Source organism: Lissotriton helveticus, chromosome 10, assembly GCF_964261635.1.
Source record: "Lissotriton helveticus chromosome 10, aLisHel1.1, whole genome shotgun sequence".
In the NCBI taxonomy this organism is placed as follows: Eukaryota; Metazoa; Chordata; class Amphibia; order Caudata; family Salamandridae; genus Lissotriton; species Lissotriton helveticus.
Window position 1 is genome coordinate 1091682813 of NC_136071.1, and position 21005 is coordinate 1091703817.

The 21005-nt window shown below is 45.8% G+C and overlaps 1 protein-coding gene across 4 annotated transcripts in view; it reads right to left on the reverse strand.

The window, feature by feature from the left end:
- Nucleotides 1–21005, reverse strand: part of NHSL2 (NHS like 2) — a 1069731-nt gene that overhangs the window by 358332 nt on the left and 690394 nt on the right. The window contains exon 1 of one of the 4 annotated variants that reach the window (XM_078663802.1): nt 3109–3536. The exons of the other annotated variants lie outside the window; for them this stretch is intronic. Within the exon in view, the coding sequence (XP_078519928.1) occupies nt 3109–3151 (43 nt within the window). The 5' untranslated portion in view covers nt 3152–3536. Of the gene's footprint in view, nt 1–3108; nt 3537–21005 lie in introns of those variants that run through there. 4 annotated transcript variants of the gene reach the window in all.

The window sequence follows — 21005 nt, forward strand, 5'->3', positions numbered from 1 at the left end:
TGTTTCCCTGGGCCTCAGCTTAGCGACAGCAAATCCTATTATGAACATGCACGACTTGCTGTGCACATTCTCAACATGGCATAGTTGCCATGGGTAACACTCATTACTGGGATGTGTGAATTAGAACACACATTATCCCCAAAATATGACGCATTGTTAACAAAAGACGTGCACGGATATGTGGCTATCCTGTGGAGTGACGAGTTTACAAACCAAGGGTACCTGCAGGAGCGCGAGCCGGCTGGAGGGAGGGTACAGAGGCTGGAATGGTGGGACAGGCTTCGGGGTTGGTTATTTAAGGTTGGAAACCTGGTCAAACTCACTCATTTCTTTGATTCTTAGGACCTGTAAAATGGCAAAACAGACAGCGCAAGATGTGGGATCCTGTCTTTGAAATGCTCACCCAAGCATACGTGTTTGCAGGTGGTGTCTGACCTGGGCGTTTTTATCTGGTGATTCCTATTCGCGTTTTGTCGGTTTCTTGCATAAACACCCCTGGATAAACAGCAGGAAGCGCATGGTGGGATTCAGGACAAGACCCTCATAAGATTATTGCAAGAGATCCGATAAGAAAGTATTTTGACCTAGTAGAACAGCAATGCACCTGTAAGGTGCGATACTAACAACTAGAATTGTGACAGAAGGGGACTGGTCATTTAGTACAGTATACCATGGATTGCAACATGGGACTGGTGATTTTGCACAGGATCATATGGAGTGCAACAAAGAACTGATAATTTAGTACAGGAGCCAATGGATTGCGACAATGGACAGGTAATTTACTACAGGATTCTATGGATTGCAACAAGGGACTCGTAATTTAGTACATAATCCTAGGAATTGCAATAAAGGACTAGTTGTTTCGTATAGGATCGCATGGATTGCAACAAAGAACTGGTGATTTAGTACAAGATCCCAGGGATTGCAACAAAGGACTGGAAATTTAATACAGAATCCTAGGAATTGCGACATGGTATTGGTAATTTAGAGTAGGATACTATGGATTGCAACAAAGAACTGGTAATTTAGTACAGGATCCTATGGGTTGTGACAAGGGACTGATAATTTAGTGCAGGATCCTATAATTAGCAGGAAGGGACCATTTAGTGCAGGATCCTATGGATTGCAAGAAGGGACTGGTAATTTAGTGCAGGATCCTAGTACAGGATATAGCGTTCTGCAGGACATTACCATATAAATATTGTATAGGTTTCTGACCACATGCTTGCTTTCCCTTGGGAATCCAGTGGGATGAATTAGGACAGACAGCTGGTCAGTGATGCATCTGTGGGTTTGAGGTCGAGCTCTACAGGATTGCTTCTCTCACTGAGCACCCCTCCCCGCGGGGTGTGGAAGGTGAGAGTTCACCTCACTCATTTGTTTCTATACTAGATGTTGAATGCTCCAAGACCAGAGATGCCCCAACCTTCCAGACTGGGAATTTCCTAGGACAAATCTTGAGTCTCAGGGACACGACCCCTATCTAAAAGTCAAAAGAGGTTTTCTCAGGGTCAGTCACATTTATTCACAATAACATTGCTGTATGTCGCCCATTGGTCCCATTAATAGGCCCACTTGGGAATGCGTGGTGCAGGTTGAGACACAAGTGCATATTTTTTATTGTAAAAGTGAATGGCACACACACCTCACCTGTTGGGCCTTAGTGTCACGGGTTGGATCACAGACTCAATGATAAACAGTCTCAAACCACTCCTACACATAGAAACAACCTTTGCTGTGGTGAGTTAAAGGGTCATCACTGATATATGTCGTGATCTGCAGATCACGAGTTTGAATCCCAACAGGGCCAAGTCGGCAATCCTTCCTACCGATTCTGATAAATTGAGTAGAATTAATTTGGAAACCGGTAGCACCTATTAATTTTTTTTTTTAGAAACGGCATTAGAATGGACTCAATAAGTCTACATTAAAAAATATTGTGCAATATGGTTATTAAAACTTAAGATTTTGTTCCAAACCTCTCAAATCTTGATCGTTCTTTGAGAATTCTGAGATTAAATGTTTTGAGGGCTGTGCGTAGCATATTTATGCGTCCAGAGTGCAGTAGCCCACTTTTACAGAGGCCCACCACAATCACCTGCAAACGCCAGTTAGGCTTAACCCAACCTTACCAGGTATGAGTACGAGCTACTTGGGCTAGTTAATCACTGGGAGATAATAAATATATTCATTGTGTGCTGCTATCTTGACACCTTCTCAATGTAGTATCATATTTGTGGTAATATGCCTTACATGGATGTGTCATATCCTCTTTATGTGTGTGTCACATATTTTACTATACTAATTTTCAACACTAATCCTTTGAGTTCCGGGGTGTGGCAATCTACTCGCCAGAAAAGCGCTTCAACATCCATCAGGGTTAACAAGCACTATATAAATACAAACCTTTTTTTCCTCCTCTATCCTTCTGCTATCATTCCAAATCCAAATAACTGACTAACCTATACACCACTTAAAATGTACTTGCATGTTTCACTATACTAATTCAACACTAATCCTCTGGTCCCGGAGTAGCGTGCTACCCGCAAAAAAGCACTTCGACGCCTCGTCAGGGGTAGTAAGCGCTATATAAATGCAATTACAATACAATGCAATAAAATATCTATTTCAACTTTCTGCTGTGATCACACGTGTGGCTGACATCTCTCGGGGTTGTCATAAGGATTTTCTGATACTATGTGACTGCCTCTGACAGGCCAGATGGGTTGAGGCAGCGTCACTCACAGGAAAGGCCAGGGCTACTTTTAGAGGCACTCACCCGTTGGGAAAATTCTGGATTTCACTATAGCTCGTGACATGTGAGTGGTCTTCCAAGGTCCTGCTGCTTGTTCAGAGTTACAGCCCTCTGAGACATTTCTCAGCGGCACACAAGGCCACCCCGCCTCACAGAAGTGAGTTGCAAGGGTCTTACAGCAAAAGTTTACATTTCCATAAACAAGTGCACATCCCAGGTTTGAGTCTTGTCGATTGAACTCAATAGATCCCGTTAAGGTGTCAGAGGGACCAACTGTGGTCCAATTTCTGAGACCAGAGAGGCTGGCAAAGAAGTGCCCCACAATGCACCGCGAGATCCCCTCCCAACCTTACCTCCTCGGATCCTCGTGAGGGTGAGCAGCTGGGAGAGCTCCATCCTGCGTCCGCAGGCTCCAGGGGCCGGAAGTGTCCTCGTGACACCGGCTCAGTCCATAGACAGGTCAGCAGGAGAACTGGAAGTAATCCAGGCGGGAGAGGGGGCTGCTCCCCCCGTGACAGCTCCCCCGAGCCGCCACCGCCGCTCCTTCTCCCGGCATCTACCGCCTCTGCTTCCACACATGCCGCATCCCCGCCATCCCAGGGGAGGCAGAGGGGCCCGCGGGGTGGATCAATCTCCCGGGACCCTCATCCCAGGCTCCCGCTCTCTGCCGGCAGAGACAATATCCAGAGGGTGCCTTGCGCAAACTGCACCTCTTTGCTGCACCCTAGGCACTACACCGGGGCTTCGAAAGAGCAGCAAACTTGCCAGCCCCATCCCAGATGCCGCACCCCGCCCCCTTCCCTCCTCCCAGCGGCAGCAGAAAGAGAGGAAATGTCCAGGAACTGACTGCACCGCCGAGGTGCCCCCGTCCATTGTCACTTCCCTGCCCCCTTTCCTTCCCACAGCCACTGCCTGCAGAGAACAGTTCAAAAGATGCACAAACATTAGTGACTTTGTGAGTACACTCATATTTGTACAAGCAGTTTGTTTATCTGTCTGTGAGTGTGTGGGCGTGGCAGGCAAGGGTGCAAACTTCCGAGGTGCCTTAAAAGTTTTAAACCTGATTTATTTTCCTTCGAACCACACTTGCGCCAGACAAGTCAATTTATCAAAGTATCCCACACACACATCTAGTTAACCCCTATTTTAACATTTTGAGAAAGAAAATTATTCGGTATCAGGTGACCATCCGATATATTCATCCAGAACAATTCTTTTCTATGGACATTTCAGGTTGATTAATTATCACTTCAAAGGCAAACACCCCCAAGCCGACGAGCTGTAACAGCAAGCCATGAGCGTAGCCGGAGATTTACAATGTGTACATTTAGCCCACCCTATCCGCCCGGGACCCCACCCACAAGCAGTTTGCAAACATTTCCTTCCTTGTTAATAGTGGGACACAGACAGTCAGGCTGCATTAGTCCCCCCTGCAGTCCCAGCAACCCTCTCGGTGTTATCCTCGGCGCCTTCCACGAGCATCACCGGGGGGGTTAGACGGGGGGGGGGGGGGGGGCTAGACTCACACTTACACAAGGAGTGTATGTATACACCCAGAGGTCAGGAGACACACCCTCGAGCCCCATCCCTGGCAAGAGTCCAGCTGATCGGCAGCACGAACGGCCTCTTCGGTTTGAATAGAGTCACACCTGTAGATAACATCACTTGTGCATTAAAATGTCAGTGTTTTGTCCAAAAACACAAAATTATGCGTTTTTCTCTTGGACTTTAAGATGTCAATGTATTCCCAAATGAGGCTTCCAGTACTTAAATTGCTTGCCACGAGGTGGAAGGGGGTGTGGTCCGTGTTGTTAGGGGACCCGTGACCTGGTTACACCACCTTCATCCAGATAGAATGAAGATATAGTCTGAGTTCTTAGGGGAGTAGTGACCTGGTTACATCACCTTAGCTCCAAGCAGGGCTTTAAGTGAGCCGGGTCCTGCTGGTGCTCAGCACCGGCAGTTCTTAAAAGCGGGTGCCGAGTCGGGTCCCTATCGGGCTCTCCATTTTTATCCTGAGGGTGAATAAAAAAAAAAAAAACAGCTCTGCAATAGTACCAGCCATCATTGCTCTTGATGTAAATTTGAAGAGAACCACCATATTTCAGTTTTATACAGCGCAAACTTGGAGTGCTTCACATGAGCACCAGTTACATTACACTAGAACATTTTCATGTTTTGAACCACAGGATGTTGAGCCGACATGAGGCTAGAACCTGCTTTCTCAGTTCTAAAGTCGGCAGCTCTAGACTTACGCCACAACCTCGCCCAAGATCGGAAGCATTTTCTATACTATATACAACAAAGTCATAGTTGTTGCTTATTTATCTTATGCAATTTAAAACCATTGGCAAAGCCAATAGTCCTGGCTTGTTGTAAATCTAATGTTAACGGTATGCAGTCACAGAAACAGCAAATTACAGGTGGACAGCATACTATGCTAAGTACAGATTTTTAGCTTGTTTTAAGCCACTCCCTTAACTACATCGGCCACGCCCCTATGAGAACCCCCCCATTTTTTCTCATCCCACTTAAAGCCCGGGTACCAAGTGAACAAAGGTGTGGGTTGTGTTGTTAGGGGAGCAATGACCTGGTTACACCACTTAATGACAGGTGGAATGAAGGGAGGGGCCATGCTGTTTGGACGGCCTGTGTGATCTAGTTGAGCCAACTTCCCACCGGATTCAATAATGGCCTTGGATGTTTTCTTTGAGGTAGTTGTTTGCACCTCTTATTGCAATTTGGGATGAGGAAGTTGTCTGTGCTGCGAGGAATAATAGGAATGGATACACCGCCTGGTCCAATAGGGGAGTCATGGTTTTCCTTGAGATACTAGTTATCTGGTTGCACCACCTTCCTACCAGGGCCAGTGAGAGTGTGGCCTTGTTGGTCAGGATTGCAGTGACCAGCTTGTGAAACCTCCTCTGATCTTGAGTGGGTCCCATCACAGAACCAGGGCTTATGATGATTGCACTCACCATTGGAACGCACCCATATATTCAGTTCCAGAAGGTTCTCTATTGCGTGCCAACAAGATGGCTAAGTGAGTTAAACACTGTCCATTTACATTTTCTGTTACAAGGAGCTCACAAGCTCGGATTATGTTAAAGCCAAATCAGACTTCCCTGCTTGTAAGTTCAATGAGTATACATTTTTTTTTGGGCACTATTTTTATAATGCACAAACAAGACCCAACAATATTGGAGAGCATTACATGAGCACAAAAGGAGAGGGAGGCAGAGGGAAGGAAAGGCATAGGCTCACCCTCCAAATACTTTAGTCAACAGAAGATCTCTGGGGAACAGAAATCAAAAGCCTAGCCACTAACTATAGTACCATTCACAACATTCATTGGAGTTGGACTGGTGGGTATAGTAAATAGAAAAAGAGAATTGCTCTTTTTCTTGGTGTCCCCTCACTCACCAGGGTTGCCCCATGGTGACATGCTTCATCATAGGGGCCATCCCAGTCCGCTGCGGACTGGGGCGTGCTGCGACTGACGAATTACGTAGGAGCACTTATAATTTGACTATGTGTGGTGCGAGTGTGGTGATGGAGTGGTATAAGTGAATGGTTAAAAATACCTGCCTAGTAAGCTTTTAATACATTTTATTCTTGCTTCCAGGTGGTAACATTAAAAGAAGGGGTGGAAAAAATCAGGATACCTAAAAGCAATGTATTTAGGTGTACCTATCAACTCCTGTCAACATGTTTCGTGTGTACCCCAAGCACTTCCTCAGGACTACACAGGGACCGGCCCTGTGTTCGCCACTCCTTAAAAACGCTACAATGAGCTAATAAGTGAAATGCTGCAATCGAAATTAGTGCATGCATGTAATACCTACGTATTCAATTGAATCATGTGGTTCATGTAGTGGGACCTAGCTGCGCCCCATGGACTGGAAGGGGTTCAGTATCCCAGCAATTTGCTAACAGGATACCTCCCACCTTTAGCACCTACTCGCACCTCTTCGGTCCGAGTTGATAGGTACACCTAAATACATTGCTTTTAGGTATCCTGATTTTTTCCACCCCTTCTTTTAATGTTACCACCTGGAAGCAAGAATAAAATGTATTAAAAGCTTACTAGGCAGGTATTTTTAACCATTCACTTATACCACTCCATCACGACACTCGCACCACACATAGTCAAATTATAAGTGCTCCTACGTAATTCGTCAGTCGCAGCACGCCCCAGTCCGCAGCGGACTGGGATGGCCCCTATGATGAAGCATGTCACCATGGGGAAACCCTGGTGAGTGAGGGGACACCAAGAAAAAGAGCAATTCTCTTTTTCTATTTACTATACCCACCAGTCCAACTCCAATGAATGTTGTGAATGGTACTATAGTTAGTGGCTAGGCTTTTGATTTCTGTTCCCCAGAGATCTTCTGTTGACTAAAGCATTACATGAGCACCAGTTACATTACACAAGGGCACATTCGTTTTTGGTAGGCCCGGGGAGATTTAGTGATTTGCCCAGAATCACAGGATGTTGATCCAATGCCGAGTCTCAAACCTGTTTTCCCAGCGCCAAAGTCGGCAATCTGGCCATTACGCCACATCCTCTACCATTAATCTGGATGATAGTAACAACTTTTATTCACAGTGGTTATTCTTGGCAGAACTGTCATATGAAACACCATATAACATAAGGTCCAAGGAAAGACACATAGAGACAGTTTTTTTGGGAAGCTATCTCCCAAAGAAGAAGAAACTCACTCACTTGTTTTTTAAGATAAAAGTTGTCCATTTGTCAGTTTTGCTTCGTGGGATCTTTCCATTGGATTGCTCATCTTATATTACTTCTCAGTGTTGCAGCACTTTCTTCACCGTCATCATTTTTTTTTTGTGTTTGGTCTCCAGATTCTAGGTGTTGTTGTAGCAAGTTCTTACCTGGCCACCCAAGTTAGATAAAGCAAGGGCTTACTTTCTAGGTAACTGATAGTAAGGACAGAGATGTGCATACTCAGTCAAAGCACTTTATCCCTCCCAGTATACTGCCAGAGGAGGGTTCAAACCACAGAACGGGGACACCCTAAGGTGCCTTCATCTGTTTTGGGGGGAAAAGTCCAACCAACTCTGGGGAATTTCAAATCCTAACGCAAACACTCACACTGCAAACATCCGTGATCTGTCAGAACCCTAGGGGGTGTTCTTTACTAAGGTTACTGTGACCCTCTTCACATCCGCTCATGTCCACCATTCCTCTCTATGGTGCTGACTCAACCCTGCCTTGGATTATCCATCAGCCGTGTGACCATAAATTAGTAGCAAGACCGACATTCTTTCATTCCATTGGGCACCCATGTACCAAGCCCCTCTTGGTATAGAAATTACAATTTATTGACAAGGGAAGGGCTTCTCAGTAGCTAATTCATTTCCATTATTGTGGTATGAAATACACAATTCCCAATCCATTATGTAGACTCCTAACACTGATTACTAGAATTCTGCCACAATTGTACGCCAAGAATGTTCACTATATCAAACTACTCATATGCAGAAGGTATAGATACAGATTAAGGCTGCCTATAGGATGGCCAACTTAACTGAGAACGCCCGGTGGTCATGTTACACATTGGTTTGCACTGCTATGGCCACATGTACTGATTCTGTTTGTCTTGTGTGTGTGTGTACTACTTATGCTGTGCCATATATTTGTATTTGTGTAGCCTGCACTCCTGCTACCACCTGTGTCTTACTCAGGCACATACAACCATTTTTATTCTTTTCAAAAGGCTAAATGATTAGTTTTGTGGATGCTTTTCAAAATTGCCTCATAGACATATGTAAGATGAAAGTATCATTCCAAAGGCAATTTCTGTGGAAGGTGAAACAACATCTACTCCACGTGGCTGTGAGACAGAAAAGAATGGTCATAACACATTTAGCAATAGAACCCTTAAGGCCATAGTCACATCCTGCGCTTAGTGTCAAACTTCACTGTGGGATGCACATTTAAGAAAATGACAATGGGAGAGTCCTGGAGAGGATTTTATTTTCTACACCCTCAGATGCCACTCATATTTGTCCACCACCTCAATCTTTTATGGGTTCAGCCTCACAGTGTTTTACTCTATCCTTACACCTGGTTGGATCAGGAACTTAAATGATCAGGCACTTAAAGACAGTCATCAATGTGAAATTAAAATTGATTCCACCAATAGCTGTAATGCAATGTGTCACATAAAGGATAATTTTTATTGTAGCCCTTAAATACAAAGACAGCAGAGGAACAGCCAAATAGAACCTTAAATGATTAAACAATGATGGATGTGTGTGAACCAATGTTTTTCAGAAGGGAGTATTCTGACATTTGGAAATATTTCCTGGAACTTTGATACAACCCCTGATCAATGGTGTTGGAGGTCACCGATAAATTCTATCTGTCTGTGAGTGGCAAAGATCAATAGCCACACAGTTCAGAGTACTTATGGCCTAATGATGAACCTGAATTGATTTTCTCTGATAAGACAGTAGAATCTACTGTAATCAGGGCGTCAGCGGATGGCTCCAACCCTCTCCAGTTTTGTACCTCCTGTTTTTCCATGTGCCTGCTGGCACTGTGCAAAAGGATTCCTATCTCACTATTGGACTATCTAGCGACCATACACCAGAAAATACTTTTATATTTTTTCAATACTAAACTCAAGGGTTGCCTGACAAGACAATTTAACCCCTTCGGTGCTCATGACAAGCTCAGCTCGTCATGAGGCACAGTGCTCATGTGCTCATGACGAGCTGAGCTCGTCATGACCACACCCATTTGTATTATGGTCCAGCACAGAGGGGAATATCTCAAGCAGCCAATGTGTTAAGAAATGTACAATGTTAGTCCACATACAATATTGATAATATTATTTTCACAACTTAGTAAACAATTCTGTAGAAAAGAAATGCCGTAGATTGACTAGCATAACAACCATTGGTTGCCAGTTGTCGCGAAGTATCAAGTTTGCTCCTTCGGCCTATCGGAAATGTGGAGAAGAATTGGATATAAAGCCATGAGGAAAAGAAGGAAGCTGGACTGACAGATTGGGTGACAAATGAGTCTCAGACATGATTGGACTTTTTTGTGCATCTGTCCCTACAACCTTTATCAGTAACTGAAGCAAACGATTGTCCTGCATGATTCATCTCAACGTCTAGCAAAAGTGCATCGAACTGTAAATAAGGCAAGCTGCTTTTGGACGTGGCCATGACTGGTTTTATTGCTTAGTGATAGTCCAGGCCTTCCTAACAGCAAGTGAGCAAATGGTCCGGCAAATGATTGTTCAGACTAGTAGGACAAAGTCTAGATGATGTCTTGCAAAGTTCACAACTAAGTCACAGTGTGACCTATGACTAGGACCCTTCCATTGTCTCAGACTCTTCAAGGTGATATCCATGGAATCCCAAAGCACCCCATTGTATCTCGGTAGGATCTGATGGTTAAGGCTGGATCCATCACTCAGGCACACCGCAGGTGGCGCACACCCATTGTGGTACTATCCAAGGCCTTTCCACTGTATCAACCACAATTATTTGGAGTGTGACAGTTATCCTAGAGCCAGCATCTTCTCCATTTCTCCTAAAGATCTACTCCTCTCACAACCACTTCTCTGCAGCATCCCAGAAGCTCTTAGTTCACTCCCACTTGTATTACAAGTAAGGCTCCTTTTTATATTTTTATTGATTTTTACAGATAAATAAAGACAGAAAACATTTATTTTCTTGTCTATATTTACTTTTAAACACAGATAAAATGGAAATTGTGTTGCTTTTTGAGTAATTCTAAATACTGGCTATCATGACTGGCAGGCCAATAGCTGTGTGGATTGATAGGTAAGAGGGCTAAAAAAGAAAGGAATTTTAGTAAAGAGGCTTTACCAGCAGTAGATATGCACAAGGCTGATACTGAAAAATGCATATTTTCCTATAAGTTCATTGATTTGCCTTCTGTGGGGGTTTACAACATTGAATGCATGAGTGCATATTTAGCGGTTAAATCACGGGTACTCATAGTACGGCCTGCGGGCCGGCGGCGGCCCGGCAAGCCTTCCCTGGCGGCGCCTTCCCTGGCGGCCCGCGGACCTTGCAGACAATTTACCCTGTTATAAAGAAAAAGAAAAAAAAAGTGTCAGCTAACACTGCACCATGACTCTGAAATACTCTGCTGCTCTGTGGGGGCCTGGGCATTCCAGTGATAGTCAGAGTGCAGCTGCAGGGGCTCTAGGAGGTGAAATACAAAATCCTCATTAACATACAAATGGTCTTTTAAAGACCTGTGAAGTGCTCAGGCCTGCTGTGTGTGTGCCAGGAAGCTGTATCAGCCAGGGCACACACAGGCAGGGTGACAGAGGGAGGTGGAGGGTGACAGAGGGAGGGAAAGGGAGGGAGAGCGAGGGAGGGAGTGAAAGGGAGGGAGAGGGAGGGAGAGCGAGGGAGGGAGGGAAAGGGAGGGAGGGAGGGAAAGGGAGGAAGACAGAGGCAGACAAAGGGATGGAGAGCGATGGAGGGAGGGAGGGAGAGGGAGGGAGAGCGAGGGAGCATGGGAAAGGGAGGGAGGGAGAGGGGGAGAGGGAGGGATAGGGAGGCAGACAGAAGGAGAGCAAGGGAGGGAGGTGGAGGGAGGGAGACAGGGAGGGAGCGGGAGCGAGGGAGGAAGAGGGAGAGCGAGGGAGGGAGGGAAAGGGAGGAAGACAGAGGCAGACAATGGGAGGGAGAGCTAGGGAGAGGGAGGGTGAGGGGGAGGGAGGGAGAGCGAGGGAGAGGGAGGGTGAGCGAGGGAGGGAAAGGGAGGCAGACAGAGGATAAGCGAGGGAGGGAGGGAAAGGGAGGCAGATAGAGGGAGAGGTAGGGGAGGAAAGGAGGGCAGATAGGGAGAGTGAGGGAGATGGAGGGAGGGAGACAGGGAGGGGGAGGGGAAGGGAGAGCGAGGGAGGGAAAGGGAGGGAGAGCGAAGGAGAGCGAGGGAGGGAGCGGGAGGGAGAGTGAGGGAGGGAGAGAAAGGGAGGCAGACAGAGGGAAAGCGAGGGAGGGAGGGAAAGGAGAGGGGAAGGGAGGCAGACAGAGGGAGAGTGAGGGAGAGAAGGAAAGGAGGGAGGAAAAGGGAGGCAGACAGAGGGAGGGAAAGGGAGGCAGACACAGACGGGGAGAGCGAGGGAGGGAGGGAAAGGGAGAGGGAGAGGAAGGGAGAGCAAGGGAGGGAGGGAAAGGGAGAGGGAGGGAAAGGAAGGCAGACAGAGGGAGAGCGAGGAAGGGAAGGAAAGGAGGAAGGAAAAGGGAGGCAAACAGAGGGAGAGCGAGGGAGAGAGGGAAAGGGAGGGAAAGGGAAGGAGAGGGAGGGGGAGGGAGGGAAAGGGAGGGAGAGCGAGGGAGGGAGAGGGAGGGAAAGGGAGGGAGAGCGAGGGAGGGAGGCAAAGGGAGGGAGAGCGAGGGAGGCAGACAGACAGAGGGAGGGAAAGGGAGGGAGGGAAAGCGAGGGAGGGAGGCAGACAGAGGGAGAGCGAGGTAGGGAGAGAAAGGGAAGCAGACAGAGGGAGAGCGAGGGAGAGAGGGAAAGGTGGGTGGCAGACAGGGAGAGCGAGGGAGGGAAAGGAGGGAGGGAAAGGGAGGCAGACACAGACAGAGGGAGAGCGAGGGAGAGAGAGAGAGAGGGAGAGAGAGGTTGAGAGAGAGGGAGAGAGAGGTTGAGAGAGGGAGAGAGAGAGAGAGAGAGAGAGAGAGAGAGAGAGAGAGAGAGAGAGAGAGAGAGAGAGAGAGAGAGAGCGAGAGAGAGAGAGAGAGAGAGCTGTGTTTATGCCGGGTCTGGTGGCTCAGTGGATGGAGGTGTCCGCTGCAGGGACCTGTGTTCAACCTCATGGTCAGTTTATTTTGTTACTCTAGCCCCACCCCCTTCCCCACTGACCCCCCCCCCCCCTCCACCGGTGCGGCCCTCGGACACAAACCACACTGTAAATTTGGCCCCCGAGAGAAAGTTTGTGAGTACCCATGGGTTAAATAAATGTGGAAATATACTAATTTCAGCTTAATTTTTCCACAAAATCCAAAATAAATATGGATAAATACAGAAAAAATTAGCAAAAATAAATATGGATAGTCACAAACAGAAATGTCAAACAAATAAATACCATAAAGCCGGGAGCCCTAATTACAAGCCCCTCTTAAATTCAATACTCTTGCTGCCTGTATGTAATGAGCAGTGCACCTTAGTGCAAAGGACAACTGGTTTGTTCTGCCAGCCAGCTGTGCAGCCAATTACTGCTCACTGAATTTTTTGTATGCACTTTGTTTCCAAAATGACGTATGTGTATTATTAACAACATCATGCGATATCGAACCGTGATTTAATATTATCATGCCTCATCGAACCATGATTTAATATTATCATGCGTCATCGAACATATCCCTGAATCTCTGGTGTCGTGCCCGGTGCAGCCTGGGAGGTCAGAAACAGGCTGAGTATGATGAGTCTAAAGCCCAGTTTCTGAGCTCATGAGATGTTCCATATGACATGGCATGGATCCTGATAGTTAGTGCATACCAATGAATTGCGTACTTCGATTGCTCACAAGAATGCATGAGGGAGGGCGATGATGCAGCAAAGTAAATGTCAAGTGTAATTTAGATTCAGCCATATAAATGTCCAGGATTTGTAAAGCGCAAACAATGACTCGAGGGTGTCAAGGCGCTGGGGGCCGTCGGGAATATTAAGTGAGCTATTGCCCGGAGTCAGATGGTACTGGGCTGATCTGCCGCCGGTGATCGAACAGTGAGCCCCCGGGTTCCGGATCAGTCGCCCTGGCCGCTGCGCCACACCTCTTCCCATACTCTGGCCTCTAGTGGTATTGATACAGAGTACTGTGTATCTCTCTTAGATAGCCACCAGGCCTAGAAGGGATAACAAAAAGGTGGTCATCACTACAGGCATGCAGTTTTAAAGCAGCATGGGAGCAGCTGTGGAGGCTTTGGATGAGTTATCTACCCACACACATTCACTGCTGAGGCTAATGTTCAGTCTGCCCCTGGGTGAGAACATTTATTACATCTAATTGTTTTTATAATGCACACAAATGACCCATGGATGCTGCAGAGCACCAGATATGCATATAAAAGTGGGAGAACGTTACTGCAAACGATGGATCATGCATTGATAGAGGAACCTTAGCCACAGAGGCTTTGTGGAATCACACTGAGTGCTGATATGTCTTTGGTTGGGCAAACTATTTTATTTAAAAATGCTCCTTAATCCGTTCCGTGCTGATGTCGGCCATTGGCCGACGGCAACACTACCTCCCTAGTGCTGCCGTCGGCCAATGGCCGACGCGGCCCCGCCCGTTTTGCAGAAGTGCTGCACTTCCGCAAAATCACGGGTGCAGTTAAGGCATTAATATGTCAAGAATGGAGCAGCATCATATCCCCACACTCTAGAGCAGTCTTAAAAATGTATAGTCAAGAGAACGTGTCTGGTCCTCATGGTATTGATAAACTCTGTGAGGAAAACACTGCGCGAAGGACCAGTCCCTTTGATATTCTGTGTTCTTTCAAGCAAGAGTGCCAAAAAAAACTAAAAGCACAGTTATATTTACTTTGGTCCTCTGTATAACTTTCTGTTGGTCCAGCAGCCAACTCCCTGCCGCTCATGGCAGAGGGCTGTGCACATCAGGGGGTTGGGTGCCCATGGGTGGGGGGATGGGCACCAACGGGGTTGGACTCAAAGCCAAAAGTTGTGCTCTGTTGGGGAGTTGAATGAATCTGATACCAAAAAACCCCAGACATTAATTTGAAAAAATATATAAAAGGTTCTTATAGGTAGGTATGTTAATAAGACCTAACTACACATTAGAAAACCCCAGAACTTTACTGACAAAACCTCATTTGAGATGTTATCAGTGATCAATCAATCAATCATGTCATATTTGTAAAGTGCGACTTGTCACTCGAAAGGGTATCGAGGCGCCGGCAGAAGGTCTCAGTCAAAAAGCCAGGGCGTGAGCCCCTTCCTGAAGTCAAATAGTGAGAGCGAGGTGGGGAAGGGGAGGGGGTCCCAGGCTTTGGCGGTGAAATGGGAGAAGGAGCATCCTCCCGCGCAGCAGCGGTGATTGTGTGGGATCTGAGCGAGGGCGGGGTGTGAGGAGCGGAGGATCCTGGGGGGGGTCGGTGGAAGTGCAGACAGCTGTTCATGTAGGCATGTCCTTGATCGTGGAGGGCTCTAAAAGGAGTGTCAGGAGCTTGAATTGGCATCTCTTCTAGACCAGGAACCAGTGGAGGTCCTTCAGGTGGAGGGTGATGTGGGTTCTCTTGGGCAGGTTGAGGATCAGTCTGGCGGCTCCGTTCTGGATTATCTGGAGTCTTCACATGAGTTCGGTGGTGCCTGTACAGAGTGCGTTGCTGTAGTCCAGTCTGCTGGTGATGAGGGCCTACGTAACTGTCTTCCTGGTGTTGATGGGGAGCCACTTGAGGATTTTGCAGAGCATGCGGAGTGTGTGGAAGCAGGCTGAGGATACTGCGCTGACCTTACGGTTCATTGAGAGTTTGCTGTGGTGAGGTTGTGGGTGTGGTCCTTTGGCATGGGGGTGGGTCCGAGTGCCGACGACCACCAGGAGTCATTCCAGAGGGTGATGTGTTTACAGAAGATGAGGACTTCCGTCTTTTCTGCGTTGAGCTTGAGGCAGTTGTCCTTCAACCAGAATGAGATGTTCTTCATCATGTAAAAGGCGCAGGATCGTGTTCCACCAGAGATTGGTTATTTTTAAGCTGTTGCACTACGAAGCTAGTACTTGAGGGAAAATGACTTAGACCGCACATAGTGTTTAGAGGGTTTGTGACTAGAAGCCATCAGCTTCGTAAGGTGAACATTCTATCCACTAAGACCTCAAGTGTTGCTAAGAGCGAGGCATCAGAATGTATGAGCCCCCTGGGGTTAATTTGTGCAAGTGCTTACAAATGGTGAGTGTCAACTTTCATTTTTGGGGACCAGGACCTAATTTTTATCAACAGACTTTCGAACCGGAGCAAAAGAGTGAAAGGATAAAACAGAAGAAAAATGGAGAAAGAGAAAAGTGTAACAAAGCGTGAGGAAGAAAAAAAACCCGCAAGAGTGAGCTAAAGAGACTGGAAGTGTAGGGTCAAGGAAGAAAGAAATATGAGGTGGAATGAACGTTATACTGTCTTGGCATCACAAACCCGAGCCTCGATACACACATGGCATGCCACGTAGACAATGCTTGATTTGTAAATGAAATGGTGCCGGTGCTCAACGCACTGATCTGAAACACGCGGCTGGGTCAATTAAATGTGCGAGCACGGAATTCCAGGGCTTTGTATTTTTAAATCCACCTCATTCATCTTTAATTCGCAAACTGACACCCCAGACGCTTTGATCTCACTTCTGCAGGTTCCTGATTTCTCCCTTTGTAAAGGTGTTACGCAGGGCTTTTAGTGGAATGAAAAAATTGGGGGGTCTGTCAAAGGGGTGTGGCCGATGTGATGAAGGGCGTGGCTTTAAAACACTTACACTAAAAATCTGTGTTCAGCATAGTGTGCCGCCCGACTTGTATTTTGCTGTTTCTGTCTTTGCATCCAGATGTGTGATACAAGTAACATCATACCTACAACAAGTAAGGACTATTGGCGTTTGTCAATGGTTATAAGTTGCATAAGATAAATAAGCTGCAACTATGGCTTGTATATAATATTGGAAAAGCTTCTACTTAAAGCCCTGGTGACACCACGACAATGTTGCTGTTCTTGCGTTTCAGAAAGAGAAGGGAAATCCAGAAAGAAAATGACTCTTTAAAGGATTTCCATTCCCCCACAACACTCCCCTGGCATGACGTCATGCAATAACTTCTTCACTGGTGAGAAGTGAGCAGTGTGAGCAGCGCACATCGATGTGCTGCTGTCTCGAAACGGGTCTCTTCTCTATCGGGCTGTTTTGCGCCCTGGCACTTTTTCAGGACTGCAGTGACAGCACAGTCCGGGAGAAAAAACAGACCGCCTGTGCCAGGGCTTAAAACAGAGCCCGATAGAGACCCGTTTCGAGGCCCCCTTTAAAAAAGTGCTGGTGCTCAGACCCTGTGAGACCCGGCCCACTTAAAGCCCTGGTGTTACATCTTTCTCTTTCTCTCCCTCCATCTTTCCGCTTTAAAAAAATATTTTCCTCTCTTGCTCTCGCTAAACGTCTAATGCAGATAAATAAGTGCTACCCCCCTAAAAATAAATGCCGGTGCCCCCCACCGGAAACCACCGGCCCAAATTAAGCAGCGAACTACATAATGCCTGGCGGTCGTTGGGTTGGTGTGGGACACGCGGCTACTGCTCAGGATAAGCCCACTCATGCTCAGAGTTTTTAAAGATTTTGACAACCTACACTTTTCAACAATTACGCCAGGAACATACATTTTTTTTTCGCAGACATGAGATCTGCTTCCTGACACATTATCAGTACTGCGCGTGCCAAGTGCACCGCCCACATCCTCTCCCCCAGCTCCTACCTGGCTGTGGTGCTGTTCCTATAAACAATGCTGCATTTCATTATTTTTCCTGCGGCCTTTAAGGAAGGTGCTTAGAAGAGGGTGTCCTGTCGGGGTATTTGCGTGGGGTGTATCTAGTGTTGCAGGCTTCTTTTCGTGCATTACTTACGCATGACTGTGCATGCACAAATTCAGATGGAAATTGATTGCAAATATCTCCCCTCACTGAGTCCATTGATGCAAATTAAACGCGAAGCACTTATCTACAGGAACACTGGTTTGATTATAGAATGTCCGAAGGCTTTTAAACCAGCTAGAGATGAAGAAATAAACTGCTGCAAAAACCAGCATGTAAAGGTCATGTAACATAATAGCCGATTATAAATACTTTTATTTACATTTGAGATTTTATATAGCCGAACATGGCCCAAGAGCGTGGCACTTTACAGTTATAAACAAGTTTACAGTTCTACAGTGATATATCTAATATCCATACACACATGGGTGCTGTATATAAAGATTTGCTTGATCGCATATAATAATGCTATTTTTTATGTATTTTATTTTTTGGTTGCTGGACATAATTGAACACAGCCATGACGCACTTCAAGTGTCGGTGGAGCAGCAGGAGCAAGGCCACTTCAGTTATGCAGCATAGAGTTGAGGGGACTAGGCGGGAGCAAATTACGCATCAGAGTTGACTAAATTATGTGGAAAGGAACCGCAAATTATGTGGCACATTTTGTGATAGTATTACAAGATTATTTTATCATTTTACCCAATTTAACACTGTTTGGGCAAATATTCCACCACATTAGTACCAGTATGTCACCCAAATACAGTAATAAGCAACAGAAAGGGGACCAGTCAACCTTTGCAAAGGGCCTTTCACTTCACTGCAACATGTGTTGATGTGTTTTTAGTAACTTTTGATCCATTTGAATTAGAAACATATTTTATGTTGAAATCTGCAGATTAAGTAGCAGATGATGGATTTTGTGGCGAATCCATAACTATGCAGAAAATGCCACAGCTGCAAAACCACATAATTCCAGTGGCCCCGAGCATGAGGAAGTGGAAAGGAAGGGAGGTGAAAGGGTAGAGGATGTAGGCACTGCTTTAAACATGGAGGAGCAAAAATGGCACTTCCCAATCATAAATTCAATACAGTCAGATAGGTGGAATTTCAGAAAGTTCACATATGAATGTAAAAACTCTGACAATGTGGCAGTTTTGCAAGTTTGTGTTTATGGGTGGCATTGTGGGCATGGCTGGTTAGAGTACCCTGCAAGAGCAGGTGAGCGTGCACAAACATCACAGGCAGTGGTTAATTTGTAAAAAAATAAGCACTGTGGCTCTTGTCAGTAGGTAGCTGGCACCAGCCCATATCTCCTGTTAGCGCCACCTCAAACGGAACCATGAAAGTGGGGAGAGGATGTGATGTAGTGGCCAGAGCTGCCAACTTCTCAACCGGGAAACCAGGTTCGAGTCTCGGCATGGGCTCTACATCTTGTGATTCAGTGTAAACCATAAATAAATGTGAATGTGTCCTTAACTGGTGCTCAAGCAAAGCACAAGTGTTGATGATTAAGTGCCAATGCTGAGCACCGGAAACCACTGGCTGAAATTAAGCACTGACACAGGCCTCATGCAGCTAAGAAGTTAGAAATCTTCTGCAAACCTAAGAGTTATGTTGCATTATATAAGTACATTTCTATAGGACATTCTCACCATTTGTAACCCTAAAGGAGGAGATTTAATTTTTATCAGCTAGATCCTTTGTGAGCCGGTTCGTTAATTGACAGAGTTTCGAAAGGCAATGAAATGAGCTCAGAAAGCTAGGCAGAATCAATGAGTTTGGGGATTTTAATAGAAGCAGCTGTAGTCCTACTCGTAGCACTACAAAGGGCAAGAGAGCTTCAGAGGAAGGCACATTGAGCGCCAATATTTTGACCACGAGTCAAGGGCGCAAGATTTTGAACATTTTCTTAAATACATTTTGGCGGAAACGCCTTTGGTGTATCTGAGTATGCAAGGACTTTAAGGACTGGTAATACTTTATAAAATATAGGTACCAATATATATGTACAATCAGCAGACAAGCACCTGGAATGCACTGGGGAAAAAGATACAATCTTCAGACCAACACAATAGGTGGGTTTGTGGAGTGGAAAATGAATGTTATAATTGGTGGCGCCAAGAGTCGAATGTGTGTGAGCGCTTACTAAATTAACATAATACAACAATCTCAAATTATGTATGCAGACATCAGTATGAGCCATTCATTTGATGTATGTGCGATCAGTAGGCGGTTGCTTAAGGTGGGTTCAGTGAAAAGGCAAATACCTGGAATAAACCAAAGACAATGGATCAGCATCCTGGAATATTGGAGAAACAGTTATGGGGCTGTGGATGGGAAGGACGAATCTGACAATGTGAAACGATAGTTGCCCGAAAGTTGTAAAAGATCTTGTTGGGATGTTTACGCCAGCCCTCAGTTCCAACCAAAGCTTTTATGTAAGCCGATTTAGAGTGAGGTGGAGTGTCAGGAAAGTTTTTATCCTTATGTTTTGTTCCTGCTGGGAGTGGCCTTCTGTACAAGTTGCACTTCATATTTTTCTTCTTAAGTTTCCTGTTTGTTCCAGTCTCAGGTAAGTTTCCTTTGTCAGACCCACCCAGTCCCTTGCCCTGTCAGCCTCTCACCTCTGCCTTTCACAGACTCTCCTATGCTGGCAGTTGAGTTGTTTTCTTCCATGCTCTCTTCTTTTAGGGCTACTCACCTCTTCTACCCATGTTTGTCTCTCTAGGCGGGTGTTGAATATCATGATGCCCTGCCTGGTGACTGGCTGTATTCCTATCTTGTGGTAGACAATGATATTCTTACTCTTCAATTGCATGTTTTTATTTTGTCTTATAGGTGTTCCTCTCTTCAATGTCTAACCATGTTTCTTCATAATAGTAGAACAATTAGACTTCTCCAAAATACAGCCATCCTTCTCTCCAGTAACCACCTGTGCCTTCTCTCAAAACAGAATTTCCAAGCATGATAGTCATAGACCTCACCATCTTAAACTACAAGAATGGCTACCTGCTTATCCTACATTGAGGCACAACTCTCCCTAATATTTGACATTGTGCTTGACAGGCCATCCTATGGTTTTATTGCTCATATTCCATAACCTGTGATTCATCAGTCTTTAACTCTAAACCTTTCTGCCCTCCAAGGAGTAATCTCCCTACCATAGAGAGTTATCATGGTAGCTTCTTTTGCCTCTGGCATGCCCAGCATGCTCCTCTTGGGATCTAGTCCTTCACATTTATGCACCAGGCTCTTTGCTCCTCCTTGGTCTCACACACGGTTGTTTCTTGTGGTTGCCTTGTACGCTTGCCTTGCCTCTTGTCTCTTGCTCTGTGCTCGCTGCAGCTTTTTCTCCTGGGATACTCTCACATCTTCTTCTCTTGCACGCTCCTCAAGATCTTTTCTTTGTCTCCTGTAGCTCTTGTTTCTGTTTGGATGGAATATACCGTATGTTGGCTATGCACTCTGGATTGGTAGACCTACACACATCATCACCTGCTGCTTCTTGGATTACATACATCTACATACGTTGCTCTGGATTAGATGTCAGGTGAGTGTTGCTGGTTACTATATGCAGTCTTGATAGGATAAAATTGAGTTTTTAAAAAGTAAACTATTCGAAGAAAAAAGTAATCAAAATTAGGCCACTATTTAAGAAAGGTAAATGAATTAGGCCTTTATTATTCGTTTATAGTATTTATGTAGTGTGGAC